This window comes from Micromys minutus, assembly GCF_963924665.1.
Source record: "Micromys minutus genome assembly, chromosome: 2".
Classification (NCBI taxonomy): domain Eukaryota; kingdom Metazoa; phylum Chordata; class Mammalia; order Rodentia; family Muridae; genus Micromys; species Micromys minutus.
This window is the reverse complement of record NC_137971.1, coordinates 18,075,558-18,103,498: the sequence shown is the minus strand read 5'-3', so window position 1 is coordinate 18,103,498 and position 27,941 is coordinate 18,075,558. Positions and strand designations below refer to the sequence as shown.

The following is a 27,941-nucleotide window of genomic DNA, read 5'->3' as shown; positions in this document are numbered from 1 at the left end:
ATCCTAGTCAGGGTTTCTAATGCTGTGATGAGACACTATAACCAAAAACAAGTTGGGGAGGAAAGGGTTTATTTGGCTTACACTTCCACATCACAGTCCATCACTGAAGGAAGCCAGGACAGGAACTCAAGCAGGGCAGGCACCTGGAGGCAGGAGCTGATGCAGAGGCTGTAGAGGAATGCTTCCCACTGACTTGCTCGTCTTGGCTTGCTCAGACTGCTTTCGTATAGAACCCAGGGTCACCAGCCCACGGATGACACCACCCACAATGGGCTGGGCCTTCCCCCATCAATCACTAATTAAGATAATGAGCCATATCTTATGGAGGCATCTTAATTGAGATTCCTTCCTTTCAGATGACTCTAGCTGTGTCAGGTTGACACAAAACTAGTCAGAACACTGTCAGAGTTACAAAAAGATCTATCAAGGGTCTAGAAGCTTTCATTGACAACTTTTATGCCAGGGTGGCTACTGAGCCTCAACCAAGCACAAGGCCCCCCAAAAATGCAAATATGCCCTGGGACCTATAATGATTAAAACCAGGAAGCTTTAAAGAAATGCTAATGAATTAAAAATAATTTTGTATATAAAGTGTTTTTAATACAATAATTTTATTTTATATCAGAGTGTTATTAAAAAGTATATTATAAAGTTTATTTTAATCCTTTTTTATATTCATAATGTATGAAGAGGAATTTGGGTATTTTCCTCATTAAGTGTATGATAAATGTTGTTTACTTTACTCTAAGTTAATTATGAAAAGAGGTGATTTGTTGACAAATCTAATTTGATATGTTTTATTTGAGGACCAAAAGTATTTTAAAATGCAGATTGTAATTATAAGTTACAGCATTAAAAAAAAAAAAAGTGCTTCCAAAACCCGATTTAAAGCTATTGAAAGTTTTGTGTTCTGAAAAATTACCTCATCTTTTTTAAAATGTAAAGCATTTTCTTCTATTGAATGTTGAGATTAAAAGAAATGCTTGAAACTGCCATTTGCCGGCTTGCCTTAAAAACATTAGGGGGAGAGCTCATCTTTATTCTTAATAAACAACAAAAAAAGCTAAATTGGCTCTAATTGCTATTGTATTTTCTCCTTTTAGCACTGGTTTATGGAGTGCTAGAGAAAAATCTAGAATTATTCTGTGTTTTATGTTCCTCGTGAATCTGATATTGTATTCGGCCTCAGTGTTCCTCATGTTTCTTGTCTTAAGCCAATGGTCCATAGTAGATGTAAATTAAACCGAGTATGACTAAGTGCAGGAAGAATTTCACACTGCACACTGGTGAAATCTACGGATGTTTCTCCTCCAGCTGAGCAATGAGCCAGTGGCGAGAGACCAAGGAGTCTTGTTGCCAGATTGACCCGGTCTTCCACACACCCGTGGGCAAATGTGTAGGTGGGCCATCTGCACACTCCTGCATCTGCAAGCCCTTCTGTCTGAAACAGTAACCACTTCATTCCTGACTTCAAAAGAGATGGAAGCCATTGTCATGGCCTAGAAGCATGGGGTCCCTTGCAGAGAGCAAGCACACTGTGGGGAAATGTTCCTAGCAGTCCATCAGAGCCTGCTACACATCTGAGATGTAATTATCTTTGTGGGTTGCAGCTTCTTGTCTCCATATTTTTATAAAAATGTGGCAGTGCATAATCTGATTTGCATAATATTGGAGGGACCGGCCCTTTTTTGAGTATATTTTGCTTCCCAGTTTAGTCGATTGCATTGCCCAGGCTTAGGTTATGTCTATACAACTCTGGTGGCAGGGGCAAGGGAAGGGCTCTGATGGGCAAAAGGGCCAGGCAGCTGGAAAGGAAGGCAGCTGTCCCCAGCATGTGATCTCCCAGGCCCTCCCTGCCACAAGGGGCAGAGATAATGAAGATGGAACAAGTTCAGGGAAGGGCAACCGAAGCCATGCAGGAGACATGACTTACGGGAGAGAGTTTAATTGGTTTAGCCTAAAAAGCCCATTACGCTCTCTAGTGGACATGAAAAGGCTATAAATATCTACAAGGTGACAACAAGGGAGAGAGGCTGAGATCCATCTGGCTGGGACGGACCTTTGAGACTGGCTCGGAGGGATCAAAGAATATGCTAAGGGTTGGAGCCCACTTTAGGGCTTTTGTGAGGTCAGATCCCTCTGTCCTGTAGATACGCACACTCGTCTGTCATGGCTAATGGACCCACAGGGTAGCATCTATTTGAAGTGAAGACCTGGTTCAGACTCTTCTTGGCTCCCTCTCTAGGAGCTTAGCCAATTTGCTAACCATCCATCTTTGTCAAGGCTTAGCTAGAAATCTTCACGGGGTGGAGGCAGGTCCCTGAAGTCTCAATCAGTTCAATCCCCCCCCCCCCCCCCGTGAGGAGTGGCCATGTTCAAGTTGGAGCTCGCTAGAGAAGCGCGCGCGCACGCACGCACGCACGCGCGCGCACGCACACACACACACACACACACACACACACACACACACACAAATAGGGTGGTGGGCTGCCTCCTACAAAAAGGCCGTGGGGTAGATAGGATTTTGGAGGACCTGCCCAGCCACGCCTCAGAAGATCTGGGCTCACTAAATTCTCGGCTGAAGCTAGCAAACAGCTGCAGCCTTCATGGCAGGAGTTGGAGACAGGGTGAAGAGCCTCGTGTGCATGCGCAGTCAGAGAGAGAGAGCAGGACAGTGCTGGGATTCATGTCTGCCAGGGAATAAGCAGGTCTTTGTGAAGCAGCAGAGACAGAATAGGAGCCGAAGCTTCCGGCCTGGGTGGTCTCTGGTATTCCTCAAGACGGGGATTATGGGAGTGGGAAGACTGGTCCACTGGGGCGGGGTTGCCCAGCCCCACTATCTAGAGGGGAGACTACTGTCTCAGCCCCAGGACTAAGCTCTTGGGCTTGTGCTTGGACTTAAAACAGCTCACTGAGGCCGTTTTACAGATGGAGCTGATGCCTCTAGAGGCAAACTGTCTGCTTTGAGTTGAGGGGTTCTTGTCTTGCAGGGGCTGAGTCTCTGAAGAGAACCACCTGGTTCTCAGACTGAGGGGCTGCCCTGCAACTGAGCAGGGACTCTTACCCAGAGGGCCAAGGGGCGGCCCCTGGGAAACCCATTGCTTCTCTAAAGATGTATTCAAGAAGCACGTGGGAGTTTTTTAAGGCTCCCCAGCTCTCTGTTGGGAGGGTGAGCCGGGGACAATCGCATCCATGAAGAGTCGAGAGCAAGGGAAGAGGATGAGGAAAGGGCAGAGGGCTATGTGGATGCCACTCATGAGAAGCTAGTGGTCCCCAGGTTATACCAGGTCATGAACACAGCATCTGATGACCATGGTCAGCAAATGTGTCTCAACTGTGCTAGGGTCCATTGATACAGAGGAGTTTGGGCCTATCCTTGAGTCTCTCGCTGTGTGTGTGTACCTGTGTACTTGTGGGTGCACACACCACTCTTGGTCTCTTTGATTTCTCAGGTCACAGGTGAGGCTGGGGTTGTGAAGTTCCTAGTGGGGCAGCCTGTACCCGGAGCCATTCTACTATTTAGATGGGATAAGGGTTCCTCAAGTGACTTGGGAAGGTGATGGATGGAAAAAAGATGGACAGAGAGCTATGGCGCCGTAGCAGAGGGGGGCCCAGGAAGCCCCATTTTCCTGGGAGGTATCACTGGTGCTTTGAGGAAACATTACTGACTCTCATCTCCGTCATCACTAGTTCCATCAGTCAGTGAACCAAGAGATGGATCAGCTGGGAGTCCTAGGAACCGGTCAGTTCTCTTAGGATTTGTCTTGCCATGTGGGATGGCTCTCCTCACTTCTGGGTCCAGCCCTGGCTCCTAGGAATTCTCAGAGCCCAGCTCTTGGCAAGATGCTTCAGCTGGCCCATTACCAGCGCTCTCCTGCCCTCTTATGGCCACCCTGGAATCAGCCTCTGATCAGATCCTTTCCCAGGGCCTGAAGGTGCAGCAGCCTAGGGAAGTGAGCTTTATCCTGAACCTGGTGTTTCTAAGGCCCTGGGAGAGAGACAGAAGGCTTGATTCTATCCTGAGCCAGAGGGCTTCTTCCCCAGAGACTCAGTGCGCCACACTTGGCTTCTCTTTCCACTAGGGAACAAAAGCAGTCCCCTGCTCAGAGACTCAAAGACACTGTCTGCCTCAAAGAATTGCGCAGTGATGGACTGGCCACACTAGAGTGTCTTCTTTTTCTTCCCAGTTTTCCTCCTCAAACAATGATTAACCTTTTACTCCCCTCCTCAGGCTGTTTCATTGTCAACTCCAGTTTTTTAAATCGTCTCAAGTCCCATTGCCTAACTCTAGACGCCTTGGCAGGGGTCATGGTACTCCCAGAATTTAGTTCTTGTGTTTCCTGTTTTGGGGCTTAGCACTGTTCTGCAGTGGTGGCATCTTTGGACAATGGAGTCACTGCCCATCCCTCTTTAGATGTGTTGGAGGTTCTCGGTCTGCACATGGCCGTCCAAATGCCGTTTTCACATCAGCTCTGCATTTGTTTACCTCCCTCACAGCTTCACAGTCGCCATTCTTGCAGGGCAGTAGGCATGCCGGGAAGACTTTATATGAAACAATGCTCTGTACTTTAAACACTGGAGAATGGTTTGGGGTTCACAGACTTTCTGTCCCCTTTCTTATCTTTTAGGAGTGTTCCCTGGACATCTTTAGCTTCCTGCCCACAATCCCTCATTTTTCTGGAAGGGCATATTGGCTCTGTTCCCTGAATTAGAATAGGCTCTCAAAGGATAGAGATAGGGGCCCTACTATGTCTAAGACTGGATCGATTTCTGTATGCAGTAGGCCCTCACAGGCGGAACTGGATGTGTGAGTTGCTGACCAGCTCCTGCTCTGGAATACTCCGGAGGCTCAGGAAGCAGTGGTCCAGGGCAGGCATTTGTTATGAACACCAGGAAGGAGGGGCACTGTCGCCGACCTCCAGGGCTCAGAGTAAGCCTGACTCTGTCTCACACAGTCTACTGTCACTTTGCTAGAGGAGCCCATCTCTAAGGAAACGACCATGGGAGTCTCCCAGAGGAGGCTTCTCTGGAGACGTGCTCCTGGCTGTGTGTCTGGCACGCGGATATGGATGCTTCTCAGAAGAAAGCCATATGGCGTGCTCGCCTGAAGGAACCCTGCACTGGGAATCCCAGCTCCATTTCCCATTCCAGCTCTGTGATTTCTGAGCTGTACAACGTTGAGAAAAATCATTCCTTGTCTCTGGCGATAAAATGAAGATGGCTGAAACTCACTCCACCAGGACTAGCCACGGAGCACAGGGTCAGCCAGTATTGACTGGAAAGTCTAAATGGTTCCTCTTCTCCTTCCAGGACAATTTCCTGCCTCACCTTCCTTTCAAAATAGTAACTTAACCTTGAAAGGTTCTCTCTTTTCTTTCTCTGCCTCTCCCAGTCACTCGCTCTTTCCCAGGGCGGTCTCTGGGTCTTAGCATCCTTCGCTACAAAGTGGAGGCTGTTACACAACTCATAGGCTGCGTGAAGACAGGAATGATGTATAGCACCTGGTGTCAGGCTCACACACACGGAGCATGCTCAGTAGAGGCCACTTCAGTTCAAAGGAGAGAAACCATACCCTGGTCATAGGGCTGGGCTAGAAATGAGCCGAATCTCCAGATAGGCGGTCATGTTCTACCTGTCCCTTGAGGGATGGATGCCAAGACCGAGAAACGTCATTATGTAGGGTGACCGAGGCCACAGTGTGGACCTGGTAGGGTTGCTTTGAGTGCTTGCCTGGTGCCTGGCATCTAACTGCAAGAGTTCTATTTAAACCTGCCAGGTTTTCTTGGCCAGCATGTGCCCTTTACACATGATCTGCTGGTGAGATACACCCTTGACTGGACTTCTTGGGGGCAGTCCTGGCTCCATTTTATTTGTAGTGGCTCTTTGTGTTTGCTGCATGTTACGCAACAGGAGAGGACCACTACCGGCCAATCCTCAACATGGCAGGCAGTGTAGCAGGATCCTGAGAAGCTTCAGGGTCTGTTCCATCATCTCCGTCTCTGATTACCTCCCAGGGTCTGGGCAGCTGGAAGCAGGACCCAAGGTCACACGCTCCTCGCCAGAATCATGATGCCCACAGTGCAAGAACTACCTGCTGGGGTGCTCCTGGGTCCCCCTGTCAGCTCTTGTTCAGGTTTGTGTCTCCCTCTGGGTGAGAGGAATAGGAGGGACATTCGTGTGAACTACGGTTCAAACGGAGGCACTTCTGGGAGCAAAACTGAGTCGTGTTTCTAAATACACAATTGGTCTGAGCAAGCCAGGTTAGAGTGATGGTTTCCTGTGTTCTAAACCATGGCTGAAGACTGCAGATCTGCGGCAGGGCTCAGCTGCAGGCCCCTGCGAGCCTTTTCCCAAGCCCCGCTTTTTTAGGGGCGACAGCAAGTCTACACAGACAGCAGTGTTCGACTCTGCCCATCACAGACTGGTCAAGCTGCAGACTCTGAAAACATGAGCCCCTCCCACGGGTGTCCACATGACCCATCAGATGCTCAGACACATCCCTGGGCTTCTGCCAAGAAATGACACCGTCAGCTCTCTCTGAACAGTAGGCTGGTGTGTGGTCTGTGGAGTTCTGCCACCTTCTGCAGCTCCCTTGTTCTTTCTGACATTCTCGAGAGGAAGGCATCAAGGCACCCATTTCATAGACAAGAAAACTGAGGCCCAAATCCCACATCTACCAAGTGGTTGATACACGTCTTCTTCACCTTATTCCTCCAGCATCCACCCCTTTCTGTGAGCCAGAGCCTTGGGCTGCAGTCAGAGCCTCATGCTGAGAAGGAAGAAGGACTTAGGAATGAGGCTTGTGAGTCATTTGCTGAAACCTCAGGGTAAGTAAGAGGGACACTGTGGTTTTGACTCAGTGCAAACACCTTAAGGAGAGGCCTCTGTACACTGAGCCAGCACTGTGGGAGATGCTTAATTCCAGCCACTGAAGCCAATGTTCTGGAATCTTCCTTGGTATTCGCAATGATAGGCTGGTCAAGCTTTCTATTTTTCTCCAATCTTTTAGGTTCAACTTGTCTCTGTTACTTGCCCAGTGTTTTGGAAACAAAACAAGAAAAGGGATTGATGTTGAGCAAGCCCTTTCTGTGTGTCTAACAAGCCCCTACTATGTGTCTAACACGCTTTCTCCTTAAATCCTCCATGTGAGCCTAGCAGATAACAGAACTCAGGACCAGAGGAGGAACGGAGTCTGTGAGGTGTCCAGGGCCACACATGCAGAAAGGAGAGCCAAGGTCTTGGACTGAGTGTGGCTGGTGGCTTCTCCCTGGCCTGTATGAAGATCACAGGGAACATTTCTCAGGAGCCAGAAACACGGCTCAGCAGGTGTGCTTGTGTTACAAGTCTGACTGGCCACATTGGATCCCTGCAACCCAGGTAAAGGGAAAAGGAGAAAAGCCAGGCTCTCTGCATTCTGACCTCTACATTTGTGCTATGGGAGTTCATTCCTGTGCCCACATCAATAATAAATGAAATAAAAACCAAAACTGAAGCCAGCAGCCGGTTGGGCTGGAATTTAAGCCACATTGAATTGAGCCAAAGGTAGAAACTGTCCCTAGACCTGAGGGACGTTTGGGGACATTAAAATGTACTTCTAGAATGTTAAGGACAAAGTTCTTCTAAGCTGTTGACAACTATCCATGAAAGGAATTTTAGCATCAAATAAAAGTCAACATGTTTTTATTGCTGCTTCTTAGAGTCATGTATGTGTGGGGTGGGGAAGGCCAGTAGGTAGACCTGGATGGAGTCTGGAACACTTCTGGTGCTACCATCCTGGTCACCTCATACTTCTGTGGTAGGAGAACTTGATCATCCCTGGGAGGCGTTGCTTTCAGAACCTTCTTTTGGAGTTAGCTCATCAATACTATCATTTTTAAACGTTCTGAGAGGAAGGATACTGGCTCAACTTCCTTCAGTCCAGATTTTCCTGAATTTTGCAATGGTCCCTCCCCTGTTGCCCTCTTGCCCCTAGGGAATGTTTGTAAGCAACTTTGGAATAGTTCTGGGAACCCCTTGGGCCTGCAGGCAGCTCTGTGGTGGGTGGGTGAACTGCCAAAGCTGGAGGACACACCCCTTTCTTTGTTCAGCGCACCATCCATCCGCTCTGCTGTGAGTACTGCAGACGCTTCTCTTTGCTCTCTTGGACAGAAAACGTGTTTGCTACAGCTAGGACCTAGCTTCAAACGGGTATCTTTCCAAATTGGGGGATTACTCAGACCTCTCAGCCTTTGAGCTAGAGGGATCCCTTGGGTCAGCAAGCAAGTGTTCAGACACGTGAGTGCCATGTGGCTTTCGGAACACATGCAGGAGTGGGTTCCAGCAGGAGATGGATGCGGCCTGAATTCTAATCAGAGGGACACACTGGAAAACAACAGAATCGGGCCCTTTGCCTCTGGCTGGTCGGCTTGCCAGCGTGGTTCACAGGACACTGCTTTCTTCTGTGCGGACCTCACTCTGCCCAGGAGCCAGACTCCAAGCATCCGAGCATCCATGTGCAGGTTGAAGAGGGGAAAGTAACTGTTGACAGGACCCAGCCTCCAAGCCTGGACCTCATGGCCATAGTGTCTTCTCTGAAGTGACACGTAGTGAGGCCAGGGCTGTTTACCCAGCAGAGCCAGTGTGAGGAGACCACTTAAGCTTGCCAGGGCTGTGGTAAGATGAAATGCCCACACGGGTGTGGTGACATTTGTTTCTAGGTTGGAAAATAGCTTGGCAGTGCTCTTTTATGTCCCATGGTTCTGGCCTGGCCTCAGGCCTGTCACCAGGCTTTCTGAGCCACCAGCTCTTCTGGGAGGCACGGTCCCTGAGCTTAGCCTTCAGATTGGGTCACCAAGAGTCTGTAGATAGCTCTATACATTTTACCAAGTAGCCAGTTTCTAGTCTCTCCTAAGTCACATGCGTTTAAATGTCCCAGCATTGCCATGAGGAGAGTCCTCGTGTTATTTCTGGGGTGGAGCTGACATCTCAGCTCAGATCTGACCTACAGAGCCCAGGCCTCAGTCTCGATTTCTGTTTCAGAAATGTCCTTTCTCCGAGGGCCTGGCAGGGCACGTGGAGGGTGCCTACTTCTTAGGATCCTTTCTGCCAGGTGCTCCAGAGAAGGATGTGGGAAGTGGGAAGAAGTGGCCTTCTCTCTCAGGACTGTAGGCAGCTGTCCCCTCGCTTGGGGCCATAGGGTAGGGGGCACAGAGGCCTTGGTGCTGTGTTATGACTAGTGGTAAGGACAATTATCGAACTCACTTTGGCTCACTTTAGTCTTCCCTGCAGCTACAACCCAGTGTCTCAGTTGATAGGAAGACTGGGGTACGGAGAAGAATTTATAGCGTTATGAAGTAGCAAGCACTGGCGGTGAGGCCCAAACTCAGGGTGGATGGCTCTGGACATACCTGTTGTACATCATGCTGTGTTTTAGATCTGGGAGGGTTGAAGATGGAAGAGGTGACCCCATTCTCAGGCCAAGACTGTACAGCAGTGGTTCTGAACCTTCCTAATGCCATGACCCTTTAATACAGTTCCTCGTGTTGTGGTGATTCCCCAGCCACAAAATCATTTCTGTTGCTACTTCATAACTGTAACTTTGCCACCGTTACGAATTATAATGAAGATATCTATGTTTTCTGGTGGTCTTAAGTGACCCCTGTGAAATTGATCCTAAAGAGATTGAGACCCACAGGTTGGGAACCACTGCTGTAGAGGAAGAAATAGGCCCTTCCTCCTTGTATTCTCGGAAGGCTATATCTACCTTTTCCTCTGCATCCAGACCCAAGGGCAAGGTGTAAGAAGAGGATGTATTCATGACTTTTCTTGTTACTATGACCAAAAACTTGTCAAGAAGCAACTTAAGGGAGACAGAACTTATTTTAGCTTACAATTTTAAGGATACAGGCACAGCGCAGTGGGGAAATCAAGGCAGGCAGAGCATGAGGAAGCTGATCGCACCATGGGTCAGGAGTCAGAGCTGGCGGGAGGTGATAATGTAAGGCTCGCCCCAGCCCCTAATACTCCCTCCATCCAGACTTCACTTGTAGTGTTTCCGCCATCTTCCAGAATAGCGCTGCTTATAGGAGGCCAAGTGTTCAAACACGTGAGACTATGGGAGACATTTCACATTCAAACTGCAAGTGTGCTGATGGGGGACACGGAGTCACTGCTGTGACAGGCAGCTGGACAGAATTTAGAATCGCCTGAGAGACGGGCCTCTGAGCATCCTCGTGGGGGATTGTATTGATTTCATGAATTGGTGTGTGAAGACCCATCTTAACTGTGGGCAGACCATTCCCCTGGCAGGGCTGCTGGACTGTGTAAAACGGAGAGATCCGGGTGAGCATCAGCAAGTGTGTATTTGCTGTTCTTCTCCATTCCTGATCACAGAAGGGATGTGGCCAGGTCCCTCAAGCCTGATGCTATGAATTTCTGCTACTTGGAACTGTGAACCACAACAAACCCCTCTCCCTTAGACTGGTTTCACCAGGATATTTATCATAGCATCAGGAAACAAAACGAAGACATCTTTCTTGTACCTGTGATGACATCTCTCCGCTCAGACCCCAGACCTTTCCCTGTTCAGAACTCATGCACTTCCTTGTGTGGAATCTCCAGTTCTTCGTGGACTCTAGGATTCCAGGATGTTACAAGGAAAGCTAGGGCACATAGTCAGTCTGGGAAGAAGTACCAGGCTATGGAAATGCTATACTTGGAAGAGTGGATGGAGTGTCAGGTGTTCACACAGGTGGAGCCCAGCAGTAGGAAAAGGCGCCCATTTATCTACTGGTTTCTTGGGCACATTTTACCAAGCCCTGCACCTGCCTGTGTCCTCCACTTTGATTGGCTTTGGCTCTCATTGGCTGAACCTGAGTTTTATCTTCATTGGAAGCCAGTTACAAAACTTTCAGTGTCCTTCCCTCCCCAGTGAAGCTGGGGGCAGCACAGCTTCTGAGCTATAATGAGGCCTCCATGAAGTTAAAGACATTGGAGACTTAGAATAGTGCACGCCTGTGTAGGCGCTGAACAAAACGGTGGCTGTTAGTGCTATTATTATCTCTGTCCTTGGGAGTTTACTGTCTGCTGAGGCACAGACATTAAAAGGAAGTTGATAATTTCCTGATGACTTGGGCCAGGAAGTGAGGCTGAGTTGCTCAGCGCGATGAGGTTAGAAATTCCTGCCTCCTCGCTCTCTGTGAAATGTCTTGAGGTCTCCCACAGTTCTGTGCTTCATCCTGAGGCCGAGGTCAGATTTCAGGGCTCCTTCTGCTCTGCCCAGGGTGGTACTGAGGTCCAGGATGGGTGTCTACACCACGTTGGAGGTTCTCACCTTGTAAAGAGAGGGCAAAGCTGCTGTGGGTGGAGGGAGCAACCAAGGCAGCTTCACAATTGGGTGCAGACGGAGCCGGTGAGATGGGAAAGCCAAATGAACATATAGGAGCAAGTTTAACGGCATGGTGACAAGCCACTTGTGAAGTGATTGCTCCCTGGCAGGTGATAAGCATTTCAGAATCAATGACTTGGGGTATGGGAACCCTCACTCCCTGACCTAGCACAATCCCTCCAGGGAGCTGTCAGCCAGCTGTGTAGATGGGGAGGGGTTCATGCCCCTATGCCACGACCCAATTCTCAAGAATCACCTGCTTTATCTCTGGATCCATTGGCTCCAGACATTCTCAACTGCAGTTAAACCTGTGTTTTTCTTACCTTCTCACTCTCGTTGTAGGAAATAAATGATTTGATTTTTTAGCTGCATACTGTCAACTTTGTACCTCAAAGTTCATCTCTAGTAGATGTGTTTCCAAGATATTTTTAATAACAGAAATATCATCTTGGAGTAAATTAAGGTGTGTCTGGAAAACTACCCTTCTGGGAAGAAGAGTGTTTTGGACTTGGGGGAGATGGGGCTAAAGCTGAAGGTGACTCAGGACTGCTGGCTGTTGGGGACATGATCTGAACCCTGCAGCATTGTCATGATCTGGACCCTGCAGCAATGTTGAGCTGAGACAGTGGTGGGGAAGCAGGGTGAGAAAGAAGAGGGCTGGGGCCAAGCTAGCTCCCCGCAGACGTTGTCATCACTTGGTCTTGTGTTGTTGGGATCATGGGTTGAATGGTAGAACCCCAAAAGCTCTGTCCAAACTGTTACCCCAGGAACCCATGAATGTGATCTTATTTGAAAAGAGGGTGTGATTGTCTGGGTGGGCTCCAAAAAGAAAGATCACAGGAAGAAGCGCTTGTTTTTTGTTTTTTCCACCTGAAGCCAGGGAAATGCACAGAGCCGCAGGAAGCCAAAGGGAAGAAGGTTCGTCTCACTCCACTGTGGTGTTTTGGACCTCTGGCCACCAGAACTATGCACGCACACCTTTCTGTGTTTTGAATTCCTGGGTTTGTGGTGGCTTAGTACAGCACCCCAGAAACCAAATGCAGAGGGTACATATAGCACCAATGCTCAGAACCTAGGGCCAAGAGCTGATCCCAGGAATATGGCAGCTCCTGCATAGGAGGGGTCTCTGGTGGCAGTGGATCCAGAGTGAGGTGCTGTGGGACACACAGAGGGGCGAGAAGACGAAGGATGCGTGGGAACACACAGCAGTGCGTCAGTGGCCAGCTCACACCGGAGTTTGGTACTTTGGACCTATGTCCCAGAAGACCCAAGTTTTTAGGGCAGCCCTGATGACTCGGGGGAGCTTCCCGAGATCAAGAGACACTTTTACAACAGAGAGCAGTGCCTGAAGCTGGGAGGGGCTTTCTGAATCTCCAAGGTCTGGGCTTTGAGTCTCTGTCATCTCACCCCTGACCCATGCTTTTCCCTACACGCCAATGCATACGAGCAGCCTGGGGCTGGAACAGCGCAGACCACCAAGCTGGAAGAGAACGCTAAGAGGCTTCACTCACAGCCAGGCTCTGCCAGCAGCTACTCTTTCCTATGACATGTGTGTTTGTGGTTGTGATATTATATTGCACACATTAACATAGTCATATTTTTTGCTAGTAAAATTGTTCCTGGCTCATATAATGGAATTAAATATATCAGTATTTCATGGTGTTCCGCAAAAAGCCCCATAACTTCCAGGTGCTCAGCCACACGGACAGGTTTGAGAACCACTGATCTATAATGAAAGGTGAGATCACTGCACACAGAAGCAGGCAGAATGTTTGAAAGAAACCACTGGTCATGGATCTATCCCCATCCTTGTAGGGTGTAACTGCATGTGTATCTGATGAATGCAGGTATCTGGGAGGCTGGAAAGATGGTTCAGTTGATAAAGTACCTACTGTGCAAACAGGGGGGAATCTGAATTTGGATGCCTAGCGCCCACAGGAAAAGTCCAATGATGCCTGACATCATCCTCTCGTGTGATGGTTTGCATCTGCTTGGCCCATCTATTAGGAGATGCGCTCTTGTTCAAGTAGGTGTGTGACTATAGGCATGGGCTTTGAGACTCTCATCCTAGCTGCCTGGAAGTCAGTCTTCTGTTAGCTGCCTTTGGAACAAAAGGTGGAACTCTCCTCCAGCCCCGCATCTGCCTGGATGCTGCCATGCTCCTGCCTAGATGATAATGGACTGAACCTCTGACCTGTAAGCCAGTCTCAATTAAACATCCTTATAAGAGTTGTCTTAGTCATGGTGTCTGTTGGCAGCAGCAAACCCCCTAAGACACGCATACACATGTACATACATATCTACCTGCAAGAACACATGCACAGACACATTACACACATCTGCACACCAAAGTAATTGTCTATGCATTGTATCTAGGAGACTTGATTTGAGATGTCCTTGAAGACCTCCTTTAGCTCCAGAGGCAAACCAAACTTCATTATATGGTGAGCCAGTTACAGCCTCACAAGTCGAGGCCAGCTTGTCCACGTCGATGCTGTGTGTGAACAGGCAGCTCCTGTGATCAGCTGCTCTGGAAGACTTCAGGAGAGAAGACCATCGCTTTTCCCACTTGAGTTGCATCCTACTGTGGCGTCACATGAAACCTAGCAGGTCACCCTGAAGCCCCAGACACTGCCCTCTGCAGCTGTTTTGTCCTGTGGAGGTCAAGAAGCTGGGACGCTGGCCTGCTACCAGCATGCCTCCCTCTGCCTCTCAACACAAAAAGGGCTAGCCACAGCTGGGGTACAGTGCACTTTCCCACAACCGCAGCCTCGGAACCAGAGCCAGGTCAGAGAGGTTTGCTAAAGACCCATTGGGTGGTGTTTGGGGGCAAGAAGATGGAGAAGTTGAGAGCCATTATACAAAGATGATGCCATAGAACCATGTGCCTGCTGATACAATGGTATCACTTGTCGAGGACTGAAGATGGCGATTAAAAAGCGAAGGATGCGCCTTAGGGCTGGGACCGCCATAAAATGAGCCAGGGAGAAATGTCTCTTTGTAAAATGGAGTGCATTGCCAGAGAGTGGTGCTGCCTAAGGGTGCAGGCACGGGCTCTTTTTCTCTGCTGATTAAAGAATCAAAAGGCGGAAGTGTCACCAGAAATCATGGGCCTCCCAGCAGGACCGGCATACATTGCTGGGAAAGTCAGGGTCCCCTCTCATGGCTCCTAGTTTCATTAATAAAGGAATTTAAGAACAGACTCAAACATAAGCCTGAGGGCAAGCTCACTGGAGTTTGAAAGGAAAGCCGCTGGGCAGGCAAGCCCTCCATCTCAGCTGCCCAGACAAGAAGACAAAGCAGGAGATAATGGCGTGAGGGTCAGCAGCCACGGGGTGGGGAGGCCGATTTAAAAGAGAAGAGAGGGAGCCCAAAGCCTTAGGAAAGTTAAAAGCTTAGTTGGGCTTAGAAAGAAAGAGACAGAAGAGGAGAAAAGGAAAGAGCTGCGCCTTCCCGAAAGGCGGGCAGAGCCAGATAAGAATTCCCCGGTGCCTTGCAGGGACGTCACCACAGGTCAGGACCTTTTCTCCAGTGGAAGAGAAGAACCCTGGCCCACTCAGCCGCAGGCAGGAGATCCTGTGCTGACGTTCCCCTCTCCACAAGGCAGGTACAGGGGCCGATTGTTTCAAAAGCATTGGAACGAGTGGCCCTAACCCAGAGGCCCAGGCAAGGCAATACAGTTATAAATATTTGATCTTAAGCAGCGCGACTATTAATATTATTGGTTGTCTTGAAGAGTTCCAAGCACTGCGTATTAATGTCCTCCATTAGGGTCTAACGTTCAGGGAGACACTCTAGGGACAGGACAAACAGGCAGACTCCAGGGGCTTCCAGGAGGAGGGTACAGGCAGCGAGGCAGCTGGAGGTCTGAGGTCCCAGGCCAGTTGAGTAGGTCTCACTTCTTCGGCTCCCAGACAGGTAGGGAGCCGTGCCAAGTGATCCCAGCTCTGTTTCCACCTCTCTGAGAGACCCAAGGTTTATCCGAAGTCCTCTCAGCCCGTGAGATGAGATGAGGCTGCCTGTCACGCGGCAGAAGGAGAACCTGATTCTGGGACCCGACAGGGAAAGACTGACTGTGAACTTTGCTTTCTCCCTCCTGGGAACATGTGGGCGCATGCCTTACCAGAAGACGCCGTCCCTGCCCCTACTTGTCTTCGGACACACCAGAAGAGGGCATCAGATCCCATTACAGATGGTTGTGAGCCACCATGCAGTTTCTGGGAACTGAACTCAGGACCTCTGGAAGAGCAGTCAGTGACATGTCTCCAGCCCATCTACCCTACCAAGTGGCTCACCAAAGCTATGCTGAGCCCTCCTCACTCACTTCCGCTCGCAGTCTCCTCCCACTTCCGCCGAGTTTAGCTGTTGAAGCTTCCTTGTGGGACCTGTCTGACACAAGCTTCCCTGTCACCTCACTTGTGTCCCTAACCTTTGCCACAGCTCTCTAGCTGTCCCCCTCTCCCCATAACCAGTAGCATCTGGGAATCAAGAATGGGGTTTCGTTCATCTCTCTGATTCCCAGTGCTTGGGCACAGTGCTCATCGCGGAGGATTTTCAGATCTGGGCACAGTTCTCAGAGGCTCAGGGAGGTTAGGTGACTTGTACAGAGTCACACAGCAAATTTAGGGAACGATGCCACCCAGGCTGTGCCATAGCCTGAGCCCATGGCACCCCTGAGGGTGAAGCATCTGAGTTTGCTTGGGGCGTCTGGCTAGTACAAGGTAAGTTTCATCAGGGAGGGAGGGAAAGAAGAAAGAAGGGTAAGAGAGAGAGGGAGAGAGGGAGAGGATGTTTCCTGGAACCAGGAGTCCTTAGGAGCCAGATGTGAGTGTTCACTTGAACTTGCAATGGGTCTGCTAACACGCTGAATGTTCTCTTTGTGGGGATTACAACCAAGCCCAGAAAAGGAAATAAAGGCACAGAGATGTCAGGTTACCTGCTCAAGGTCACACAGGTAGAACCTAAGCACCATTTATTTCCTGTGGTCTTTGACACAGAGATCATGCCAGGACCTAAAACAAATCTACCCCCAGGACGGCTGCTCCGATGATTTAAGGAGCCCGACGGTGCTTCATCTTGCTGCCCGCTCCCTCATTTTAGAAAATGTAGAGATTTAAGAGCCTATAAAACTGAGCTATAACATGCCCTGACAAGAGTCTTGCATGGGCTCTCTATCCTGGGCTGCCCTCTGCCCAGGGGGGTCTCGATTTTTGTCCCAGGTCACTCTAGGACACTTCTGTAGTCAATTAAAGCTGCTGACCTCCTGGCGTCCTCAGGGGCCCATCAGAACATCTTGTCCTTGCCAGACCTCAGTGAGCTCTGGAGTGGGAATGTGCAGTCACTGGGTGGGATTCCTTTGTTCTTAGGGACTCTGATGATGACAATGGGGGGGGGGCTGATGCAGCCAGAGCAGCCACACGGGGCCGTGCTTTGGTGGCCACAACCTGACACTGGACCCACAGAGGTGGCCCATAGTTACCAGCAGCCCCCCTCTTAATGTGTTCCAGTGCTCACCCCCGAACACCATTCAGGTCTCCAACACCTCGCACAGGACTAACCTGACCTAGTGCATCCAATATGCAAGCTGCATGGCCCCTATTCCTGGGGAGCTGTGAGGGCTGCCCAGTTCTCTCTCTCTCTCTCTCTCTCTCTCTCTCTCTCTCTCTCTCTCTCTCTCTCTCTGTGTGTGTGTGTGTGTGTGTACTTTGCTTTTGTGACTTGGTTGTACAGTTCTTTGATGTGAACTCTGTAGATCATAGTGTTGTGTTGTAAGATTAGTTGGAACTCCATTGCATGTCCCAAACAGCACATAATGGATGGACAGGCAGAAAGATGATAGCAAGGATGGGAGATAAGGAGGAAGGAGGAGAGGGACAGGGCTTACTGATCATGAAAGTGACCCACTCACCTTTCCAATGTGGCTTTTAAGCTCCTTGCTTGGAAAAGTGGTGTGGCTGGGAGGGGTGAGTGAGTGTGTGTGTGTGTATGTGTGTGTGTGTGTGTGTCTCATTCCTCCATTGAATCTACATGGCACTTGTGACTTGCTTTGGCAGAGTTCACTGGAAGCGACAGTGTTTCCGAGTTCCCACGCATGCACGTTACCTCGTGGACTGTTTTCTCCTATGGAGCCATGGTTAGCTGCCAAGTGAGTCTGAGCCAACGCCGCTGTGACAGACACGTGGGCTAGCCACACTTCCACTCTTCTCCCAGCCAGCAGATGCCACCTGCATATGTGAAGGGCTCGAGCTGGCCACAGGCTCTTATGAACTCCGACATGCCCGGCTACACTTGACTTAGGTCTGTTCAAGGAGGAGCCAGTATCACAGGGACAAAACTGTTGGCTGCTCCTACGGTACTTAGCTACGTGGGGCTTGTCATGTCATGGTACATACCTGACTCAAGGCAGACGCTATGGGAATCTATGTCTTCCAGGCCAGCATGGTTCTGTGCCTCCTAAATGGAGGGCTCTTCCTTACCCCTTTCTGTCTGCAGCAATTTGCCACACCCTTCCTAGAGTTTGTCCAAGGACAAACCCATGACTTTATGAAGCCCTCCCAAGTAAATAAGCTCAGCCAGCACTTCCCGTTCCTGCCTCTCTGCGTGCAAGCTATCATGGAAGTCTTGTGGCAGTAGGGAAAGTAGCTTAGCTCCCATATTCACCTGCTTGGCAGTAAAGGCAACGTCAGTGGTTAACGGATACCTGCACAGCACTTGAAGATGTGTTAAGCGTGCGCATGCGTTTTGTGGATCTGAATTTTAGGGCACGGCACTGCAGAAGTTGGTTCAGCTGTCACCGAGTGTTGGCTGTATACATGTTGCTTGAGGCCACTCTCTTTATGCCAGTCCCTGGTAGTGAACGACCAGCCAGCTTGGCATTGGTGTGAAGGGACACTGTGGGGTCACATCCTTGAGGAGCCTGTGCACAGGCTGGTAGAAGCCTGGCTAGGTTGGGGTCTTTCAGTGCTGGCTCTGTGTTCTGAGACACAGGTTGACAGAGGGGGGCTAGCCTGGTGCAATGCAGTTGGAGAACAGCCGGAAAGCCATCCTGGCCATCGGAGAGGATTTGAGGTGTGCAGCTTAGGGAGGAGTTTGAAGAGAGATGGAAAGTTTTCCAGCTCTGAGAAGTGTAGTCAGGGTTTAGGGCCCAGCTTTCCCTCCATCAGATGATCAGAGGGGCAGCATTTCAGAACTGGGGGTGAGGGAGGGGTGCTGACTGGAGCCTCTCATCTTCCTCCCTATTGACTTTCTGTGAAGAACAACAGGCCCGACTTTTGAAGATGATGACCTGACAGATAGAAGAACAGTGCCATGTCCGCCAAGTCATGCAATGGTGACCGCTGAGGTCTGAGTGTTGGTTCCCAGGGCACACCTTCCTATTCGGACTTAGACAGAGGTTCTCTCTGTACCAAGCCCCACCAGTCTGGGTCACAAAAGCCTTGCCTGCAATTACACAGCTCTGTGGCATCTATAGAAATGTGACATGTAATTTACAGTTCTGCTCTGAAGAGGACGTTCCCCTTCCTTGTCATGATCAGCGACATATCCTTCTCGATTAAAGAGTGCAAAAGCCACTGGGTTAGCCAGAGGCAGCGGCCGAGGTGGGCAGACAAGGGAGGGAACTAACAAGAACACACCCAAAGTCTGGTCAGAAGAGCAATGCCACAGTGCTGGGGAGCATGGGGTGCAGGGCGCCAGTGGTGATAAGAGTGATCTTGGTTAGCATTTATTGAGCACTTGCTGTATGCCAGGGACTATAAATATATTACTCCATTTAAACCATCCAAAACCCCACAGTGGTGGATGCTCTTTTAATAGGAGGGCAATTAGAACGCAGAATGTTAAAGTAACTTAGCAAGGTCACACAGACAGGAAGCGGCGGGGCTTATATTTGAACCTAGAACACTGCAGTTAGCCTGAGCTTTTAGTCTCTTTGCAGTCCTCTCTTCTCTGTCTGCAGAGGGCCATCTGTCTGTCTGTCGGCCATCTGCAGTTCCTTAGGGATGGTGGCATCAGGGAACCTTTCAAGAGTGAGCAATCCTACCATCCAGATATATCGATTCCGCCTCCTGAATGAGGCAGGAGAGAAAGACGATTTCTGCCGGGAGGCATAAATTAACTCTGCGCCCTTGGGTTTTGTGTTACCCTGACGCCTCCTTGCCATTCAGGTGGCAGGCTAGCCTGCTGCAGATCGGCTGCTTCAGAGCCACAAGCAGTACGCAGCAAGTGCCCGGACAACAGCTTCCACTCAGAGCCTGGACAAATGGCAGCCCAGAGCAGAGGGCAAGGCAATTTACAAGGAATCTCAGCAACCAGGCAACGGGCAGTAAACCAGAAAATCGCCAAGGAAACCCAGCAGAGCATGAGCTAAAGGAATTGCGGGATTTGTGAACCAATTTACACCCATCAGAGGTGGGGCGGGCAACACGGGGCAGCACAAGGAGCCACGGCTGTCACCTCCAGTATACTTGTTGAAGGGCAGTGAGGGCAGAGACTCCTATAGAGGGAGGACAGGCTGGAGTCTCTGAAGCACAACCACCGCGGAGATTTCAGGCCTGGTTCTGGGATGCCTGGTACCCATCGTTGATGCAGAGGATGGATTTTGGATGCAGGGAGGCTGCAAGTCAAAAAGAAGTGGACCACTGTTGACCTGAACTGGAAGCCACCCTTGGTTCCATCCTGATGATTAGAAAGTGGACTCTGTGATCATGTAGGGCACGTCACTGGGGGGGGGGGACAAAGATGCTCTTGGGGATATGGGAGCAAGCAGATGACAGAGGCACCTTCTCTGAAGGATGGCTTTGGCACACATCTGCTCAGAAACACATTGTCCTCTAGGGAGAGATCTACTTGTCCCAGAGGGCCCAGAAAAACAGGGCTTCCAGGACATAAACATGTCAGCCGAGTTAAGAGCTCTGCAAGGACATCCACAGGTGAGCACGTCACTTTCAGTCACCCACACCCAGAGCCGGGTCTCTGTTTCCATGCAGCCCGGGGTGCTTGAGTCTCTGGTGACAAGGTGACAAGTGTAAGATGCAGAGTTGAGTCATAAGCAATATAATGTCCCACAAACTGTGCCCACGTTTTCACTAGGGCAGCGGGTAACTGCTCATGGGCTGATTCACAGGTAAGAGATCCTGTTTTAGAGGCTTCACCGGGGACTCATTGCTTTGAAGCCTCCATCGGGGTGCTGAGTGGCAGTGCCAGAGCATGGGTGACCCACCTCTTAGCCTGGAAGCAAAAGAACAAGGGCTTGGGGGTCCCACAATTCCCCTTAAAGACCATCCCACCAATGACTTAATTCACTTACTAACAGCACCATTTGGGGAACTAAAACCTCAATCAACACTTGGGTCTTTGGGGGGACATTTGATCATCAAATGGTAACAGGGAATAATTGTTCCCCCAGCAGTGTGACCCTGACTGATATTCCTGCAACATGGGGATTAAGTCACAGCACTGGGAAGAAATAGGCCTCAGGTTTTTCCGTCTCTTAGAGAGAACACTGGGGCCACAGTCCCCCAGGGCCCTATCCCGTTCTTCCTCTTTGGCTCAGTGTTGTGGTGTTAGTAAATAATGTGCCCTACAGGGTGATGGGTTTGAACCCTGGCTCCCAGCAGTTTGGGAAGGTTGTGGAACCAATAACCTTGCTTCAGGAAGTGGCTCACTAGGGGGTGGGTCTTGAGGTTTTCTAGCTCAGCCCCACCTGTTCACTTTCTGCCACAGCAGTGGCAGCTGGATCACATGTCTGCTACCTTACTTCCCCCCACACCCCCACCTCTACACACCCTGCCACCCTTCTCTACCGTGGACTGTGTCTGTTTGAACTGTGGGCCCAGACACACTCTTCTCTCAGACTTTCTTGTGGAAAAGTAACTAATGGGCTGGGTTGAGAGCCCAAACTCAGCACTGGAGAAGCAACAGGAGCCAGAGGTCCCCCCCCCCAGCCCCCCGCAGGCTACCCCAACCACTCCATTTCTCTCCTGCCTTGTGTTCTTCAGCCCAGGGGACACAGATGGGCCACTAGAGGTTTTAACCTGCTCAGTAAGACACAGAGATTAGGAAAGGAGATGAGCTCCGGCCTTGAGCACAGAGATGGGAAGGTATCCAGCAGAACTGGAATTCCTGGTGAACCCAGCTGATAGAGCCAAGTGATCCATGATTAAGGGAAAGAAGCAGCCCTGAGTGAGCTCTGAAGTTGGACGAGTTGGGTTCAAAGTCTCCTTTAACATGGTGACAGGACTTAGTAAAACCTTGGACTGTGTCAAAGGTAGTCACCGGGCAGCGCCTTTGAGGTCCCGTGGATCTGTGTCTTGCTTCGACAGTATTTGAACGGAACAGATCTGTGGGCTCCCATCTTCTTAGCTTCCAGCTGCCTTACAAGTCTCCAGTCGCAGCCTCCGGGACCATCTATCTCCTTGCCGCCTCCGGCTCCTAGGACCAGCCAGCACCGTCTTCGCCGGTTGCCCGTACTCCGGACAAGCCATGACTTTTCAGATTCGTCAGAATTATTCCACCGAAGTGGAAGCTGCTGTGAACCGCCTGGTCAACTTGCAACTGCGGGCCTCCCACACCTACCTCTCTCTGGGCTTCTTTTTCGATCGGGATGATGTGGCTTTGGAGGGTGTAGGCCACTTCTTCCGCGAACTGGCTGAGGAGAAGCGCGAACGAGGAGAAGTTGCAGAAACGAACGTGGGGGGCCGTGCACTCTTCCGGGATGTACAGAAGCCATCTCAAGATGAGTGGGGTAAAACTCTGGAGGCCATGGAAGCTGCCTTGGCCCTGGAGAAGAACCTGAACCAGGCCCTCTTGGATCTGCATGCCCTGGGTTCTGCCTGCTCAGACCCACATCCCTGTGACTTCCTGGAAAGCCACTTCCTGGATAAGGAGGTGAAGCTCATCAGGAAGATGGGCAACCACCTGACCAACCTCAGTAGGCTGGCAGGGCCACAGCCAGCGCAGACTGGCGTGCCCCAGGGATCTCTTGTCGAGTATCTCTTTGAGTGCCTCACTCTCAAGCACAACTAGGAGGCCTCTGTGCCTTCCAAGGGGCTCCCTCCTCTGCTGCACCAACCGCCTCAGGACCTCTACCCGAATGAACCTCTAAAGCCACTAGGCCGCTTTGTAACCGCCCTGGAGCCTCTCCCAAGTCTTGGACCAAGAAAAAAAAAAGTAGTCACAGCACCCGGTGCGTAATTACGGGGACTCCCTTCTGTAACTCCTGCGGGGCCTGGTAGGCTCTGAGCATGTGCTGAGTAAGCAGTGATGATTTTTAGTTCACAGAGCAAATCCCAGGAATAAGGAGGTACACATTCAACAGATGTCCTTACAGGACGGGCTGCAAGCACAGAGCTGCGCATGAAACTTAAGGAAGAAACAGGTTTGTTTGTTTGCTTGCTTGTTTGTTTGCTAGTTTGCTTGCTTACAGTTCCTGTCTGTCTATCACAACACATAAGTCATGGCAGCAAGGGCAGGAAACACTTGCAGCAGTCAGGAAGCTGAGAGATGACGCCATCTTACCCACAAACAGGAAGCAGAGAGAGGCAAACAGGAACACACTTCCTAGAGTAAGGCTCCTCCTTCTAAGTGTTTCATAACCTTTGTAAACAATGCCACTTGACTGGAAACCAAATGCCCAAACACATGTCTCAAACCACAACAGTTGGGATCTTGGGTTAGACTCAGAAACAATAGAAGGGAGGCAAAATCCCTAGGGTTCCTTGTCTGAAAAAATCAAGGACAGAGGAAAAGACCGAGGTCTTCCAGAAAGGCTCTTTCATAATGTATCAGTCAGCTTTTGCTGTATAACAAACAGCCCCGGCATCTCAATGGCAGGCAGCATATACTATATTGATGAATCTGTGAGTCATATGGGGGCATTCTGCTTCATAAGGCCCCATGCCAAAGGACCTGTGCTTTGCTATGCTCATGGCCTTGGCAGAAACACAGAGGGACAAGCAAAGGGTCATCAGCCCTCAAGAGACTTGGCCTTGAAGCTGACACACTGCTACTTGTGTCCCTTCAATCAACTAAAGCAAGTCACAGAATCCAACTTAGTCAAGAAACAGTCTACTCTGACCACACTGAGGTCATTGCAGGGGTGTAACTGCAGGGAGGAGTGCAGAATTATGGGTAGTGATTTCTTATGGAGCAGACTCTGAATGGTGGGGTGGAATAGGAGTCAGAGAGATCCCAAGGGATGTACACCAAAGTGGAAAGATGAGCACCAGAGAAGGTCCAGATGGGGTCTAAATGTCCCTTGAAGTAGCGGGGCTCCCACAGTCCCAGTGCCCTGAGCAGCCCCCGCCCCAACACTTTCCCATCAACTGCCAAGCAGACCAGCATGAAAGCAGGGTGACTGTCATCCTCATAGGGAAATAGCCACTGCCACACCAGAAAGCCAGTGTGTTGAATAGACTCACAAGACTCCCATGGATACAGAAAAACATCTGGGTGACACCACCACATGACAGTCAATTCCTGAAGACTCCGTCCTTCTCTGTCAGCCCCTCTGTCCCCAAGTTCATCTTATTATATCTCCTAGTCCCTTACTGCAGCAGCTTGGAAACCCCAAAAGGGAGTGTGGGACTTGTGGAGGGAATTATCAGTGACAAGGCAGTCGTGACATTAAAGAGCTGGCCTGGGGTAGAAACAATTGTTTGTTTATTTACTGTTTGGATTCTTAGGAACTTCCGAATGACTTTGAGATGATTTATAATTAAAAAGACAGGCCTTTAAAACAGCAAGACTAAAGATAAAATATCCAAAGTCACACGGATGAAGGGAAGAAATGATTAAACCAGAAACCTAGCAGAAGAAAACTTAACTGCAATTGCGCATTAAATTGAGCTAAAGCAAAGGGGAAATATGATGAGTTATTGGATAAAAGAAAGTATAGCCATTTGTCAGGGGAGCCAAACTTTTCCCTGACACTCCATGTGAGCACAAATTTATCATAAGAAGCATACTAGAAGGGACAGAGAGGCCCATAATAGACACTCTCTTCAAAGACTCTTGCAGAAGATGCAGAAACATTCTTCAGACAGTCGGTTATTATATCGACCCAGGATAAAAGCTAAGGACTTGGGGATGGACCCGGCGAGATTTAATACAGGCCCAGCTAATGGCTTATAGATTGTTTCAAGCGTGGTGTTTGGAAGCCCAGCACTAGAGACAACAGCAAGAGTCCAGGAGAGGTGTGCCATCCTCCTGGAAGACAAGCCGACACACACTCCTTGTGGGTCATGCCCTCCTGCAATTATGATGGGCTAGCAAGGCAGTGAGCAGAGGGTAGGAAAGTCTGCTGCAGAGAACAGTGTGGTCACATCTCCTCATTGGCAGAAACAGGACATTCAAGAGGAAAGGAGGGGACAAAACTTCGACCCATCCTTTCCCAGTGGACCTTTTGTGGGTTGTATGAGCTCGGAGGATTCTTTTACCTTATAGTGTTTGAGAACTTTTTACACTTTCTTTGTGGAACCAGTAAGATTTCAGTATAAAGCAGTTGAGGCAGAGGACCGGGGAGACAGCTCCGTGAACAAAGGGCCTGCCTGAGCAATGGTGAGGACCAGAGTTTGGAACCCAGAACCTATGCAGATTAGGTGTGGTGGCTGCCTGCAGTCCTAGCACTAGAGGACAGGGGTGGGGGTGGGACAGAGGTAGCCCTCCACTCCTCCAAGCAAGTTGGTGAACTGCCTGAAGTTAGTAACGTCTGGGTTTAGCAAAAGACCCTGGCTCAATAAAAATAGTAAAAGAATCAAGGCTGATGTTGGGCCTCCATGTGAGTATGCACACACATGTGCACACACACACATACACACACATACACACATACTCACACACATGTGCACAGACATACACACACACATATACACACACATATACTCACACACATGTGCACACACACACACATGCCATACATACACATGCCAAAACAAGGGTTGAAAACATTTCTTTTCTAAGTCCTGGTTTTGATATCTTTAGGTTGTAAGAGAAATTACAGTTACACCTGTGTTCTCGTGAACTTTTTAGTCTGGGGTAATGGAGACTTTCAGTGTTTCTTTTTTTCTTCTTCTCTGTTTCTGTGTCTCTTCCGATCTCATAGGCCCAGCCTCACCTTTCTGATTTCAGAAATAAATTCCATGCCCTTCATCCCCATGAGGGATACAGAAGGTGATGAATGCTAAGGTGAATCACTATACAGTCATAACTTTTTTGGCAAGGAAATTGGCAATTTCTGTCAAAAGTTAAACAGAATGTGTGCATTTTCTCCCTGTATGAGGTTTATGTGTGGGAACTTGTCCTAAAGAATTAACTGTGGCTACCTGTGACTGCTGAGCCATAAAGCATATTGTTTATGCAGAGACATGGGGAGTATCCTAAACATTGGCTTCTGGAGGTCCAGTTCTGTATCTGTCCTAAGGAAGAGGATACACCCATCCCACAGGCAGCATGGAGAACCCTGAAGTTACCAGTCACACTTTACAGCTTCTGCTAAGTGACAAGTGTGATTAGGAAGGGCACATGCTGGACCACTTTTGTTTTGGAGAAGTTTGTTTGTTTCTTCCTCTTCTTCTTAACAACTTCCTGTGGTGGTTTAAATAGGAACAGCCCTTACAGACTCCTGTATTTGAATGCTTGGCCATAGGGAGTGGCACTATAGGAGGTGTGGCCTTGGAGTAGGTGTGGTCTTATTGGAGGAAGTGTGTCACTGTGGGGGCGGGTTTATGGTCTCACATACTCAAACTAGGCCTAGTGGCTCACTCTCTCTTCCTGCTGCCTGCAGATCCAGATGTAGAACTCTCTCTCCTTCTCCAGCACCACGTCTGCCTACATGCTGCCATGCGTCCTATCACGGTGACAACAGATTAAACCCTTTGAAATGTAAGCCAGGCCTGGTTAAATGTTGTCCTTTATAAGACTTGCTTTACTCATGGTGTCTTTTCACAGCAATAAAACCCTAGCTAAGACACTTTGACTTTCTTTCTTTATTGTAATTTACATGTTGGCAATAATGTAAATATATTTTGTTTAATATAAAGCAGTAGATATACTATTAAAAAGTAATATAAAAGTTAGAAAGTACTAAGTGTTATTTCATAGTCCTGTCTTTGAGGGTGAAGGAACAAACACCCTCATGGTGATGGAACAGAGACGAGGTCTTATTACATAGCCCAGGCTGGCCTGAAACTCACTACGTAGCTCAGACTGACCTGAAGCTTGCAACCCTCCGAGCCTGCCTTCATGGTGCTTGGGTAGCAGCTATGTGTCAGCGCAGCTGCTGATTTTTTTTTTCTTTTTTTTAAGAAGCTGATTTGCAGCTGACACTCCAGAATAGGGAGCTTTCAGAATAGGGAGCTTCACAGGATGCTCTAGGCCGCCTGTCTCTCACTCTTTCTTCCCCTGTCATCCCTGGGCTCGGAGGGATGTGAGAGCCCAGAGGCTCAGAGATTGTCCTTCACCCATTCTCAGTGCCAGCGCACAGGACATGAAGAATTAGCTCTGGGTGGTTACAGGCCTTGCTTCCAAACAGTGGTCTGTGGTGTCGTACCCTCCTGGACTGAAAGAAGACGGCCTTGAGAATGGGAGCCATGGCTGGTGCTGACACCAGCCTGGCTGCTAAGATGATAGCACATTCTTCTCCGGATAACTCAGTTTCCCAGGGACCAGACCCCAGAGCTTTGCCCCGTGCCTCATGTACACACTCCGAGAGATTGATTTGGCTTTTTGCTATTAAGTTCAGTCCTTCAAAAATCCATCTCAGTCCAATTTCTTACTGTATTGCTCATCTTGGCAGACAGGCTAAGACAGGCAAACGTCTCTCCCTTTGGCTTCTCTGGCTTGTAAGCCCTCAGAAGCAAAGAGACCTGTCTTCAACAAGAAGAATTAATTTGAACGTGTTGGACATTGCGCCTCAGAATTAAGGGATGTAAGGATGGACAGGGAACAATGACCATGGTGACCCTAAGCTTGAAGAAGCCCAGATCAAAGTGGGAAATGGCTTCATTGTGGCCCAAAGCTGTGGGTGGGAGTTGAGAGTTGTCCAGGTGCTTTGTGACTATGGAGGGACAAGGTAAAAATGGCACCAAGTGTTGGATGTTTCATGTGTGAGGTACCACCAAGACTTATACACCCCAGAGAGCAGCTGACAACATCAATCTCTGGCTCATGTTCCAGAGTTCAGAAGAGGTGAGTAACTTGACCAAAGTCACACATCTCGAAAACAGGGCCCGATTCCCACCACAAAGCTCCCTGTCAGCATCAGGACACATCGTTAACGGATCATGGAAAGGACTGGGCGTAACTTTCCCTTAGCAACGAGATCAGGTAGTACCAACTGTTTGCAGAAGCACTTAACTAAATATATATAAATATATATAACTAAATATATATATATATATATATATATATATATATATATATATATATGTTCTCTCTGCACTTAGCTCTGTGTGTGTGTGTGTGTGTGTGTGTGTGTGTGTGTGTGTGTGTGTGTACCTGTGCTCTCTGCTCCCAGCATTTCTCCATTGTTGGCTTTTGAGAATGCAAGCAAGGGTTCCTTGCTGGTGTCCCACCAAAG

The 27,941-nt window shown here is 49.4% G+C and overlaps 1 protein-coding gene across 1 annotated transcript; it reads left to right on the top strand.

The window, feature by feature from the left end:
• Positions 1–21,847: 21,847 nt before the first annotated feature.
• On the top strand, positions 21,848–22,390 carry LOC308417010 (ferritin light chain 1-like; the record flags this gene model as incomplete). The annotated part of the gene is made up of 1 exon (XM_080912099.1): positions 21,848–22,390. One exon carries the CDS (start codon positions 21,848–21,850, stop codon positions 22,388–22,390), a length of 543 nt encoding a protein of 180 aa, XP_080768225.1.
• Positions 22,391–27,941: the final 5,551 nt, after the last annotated feature.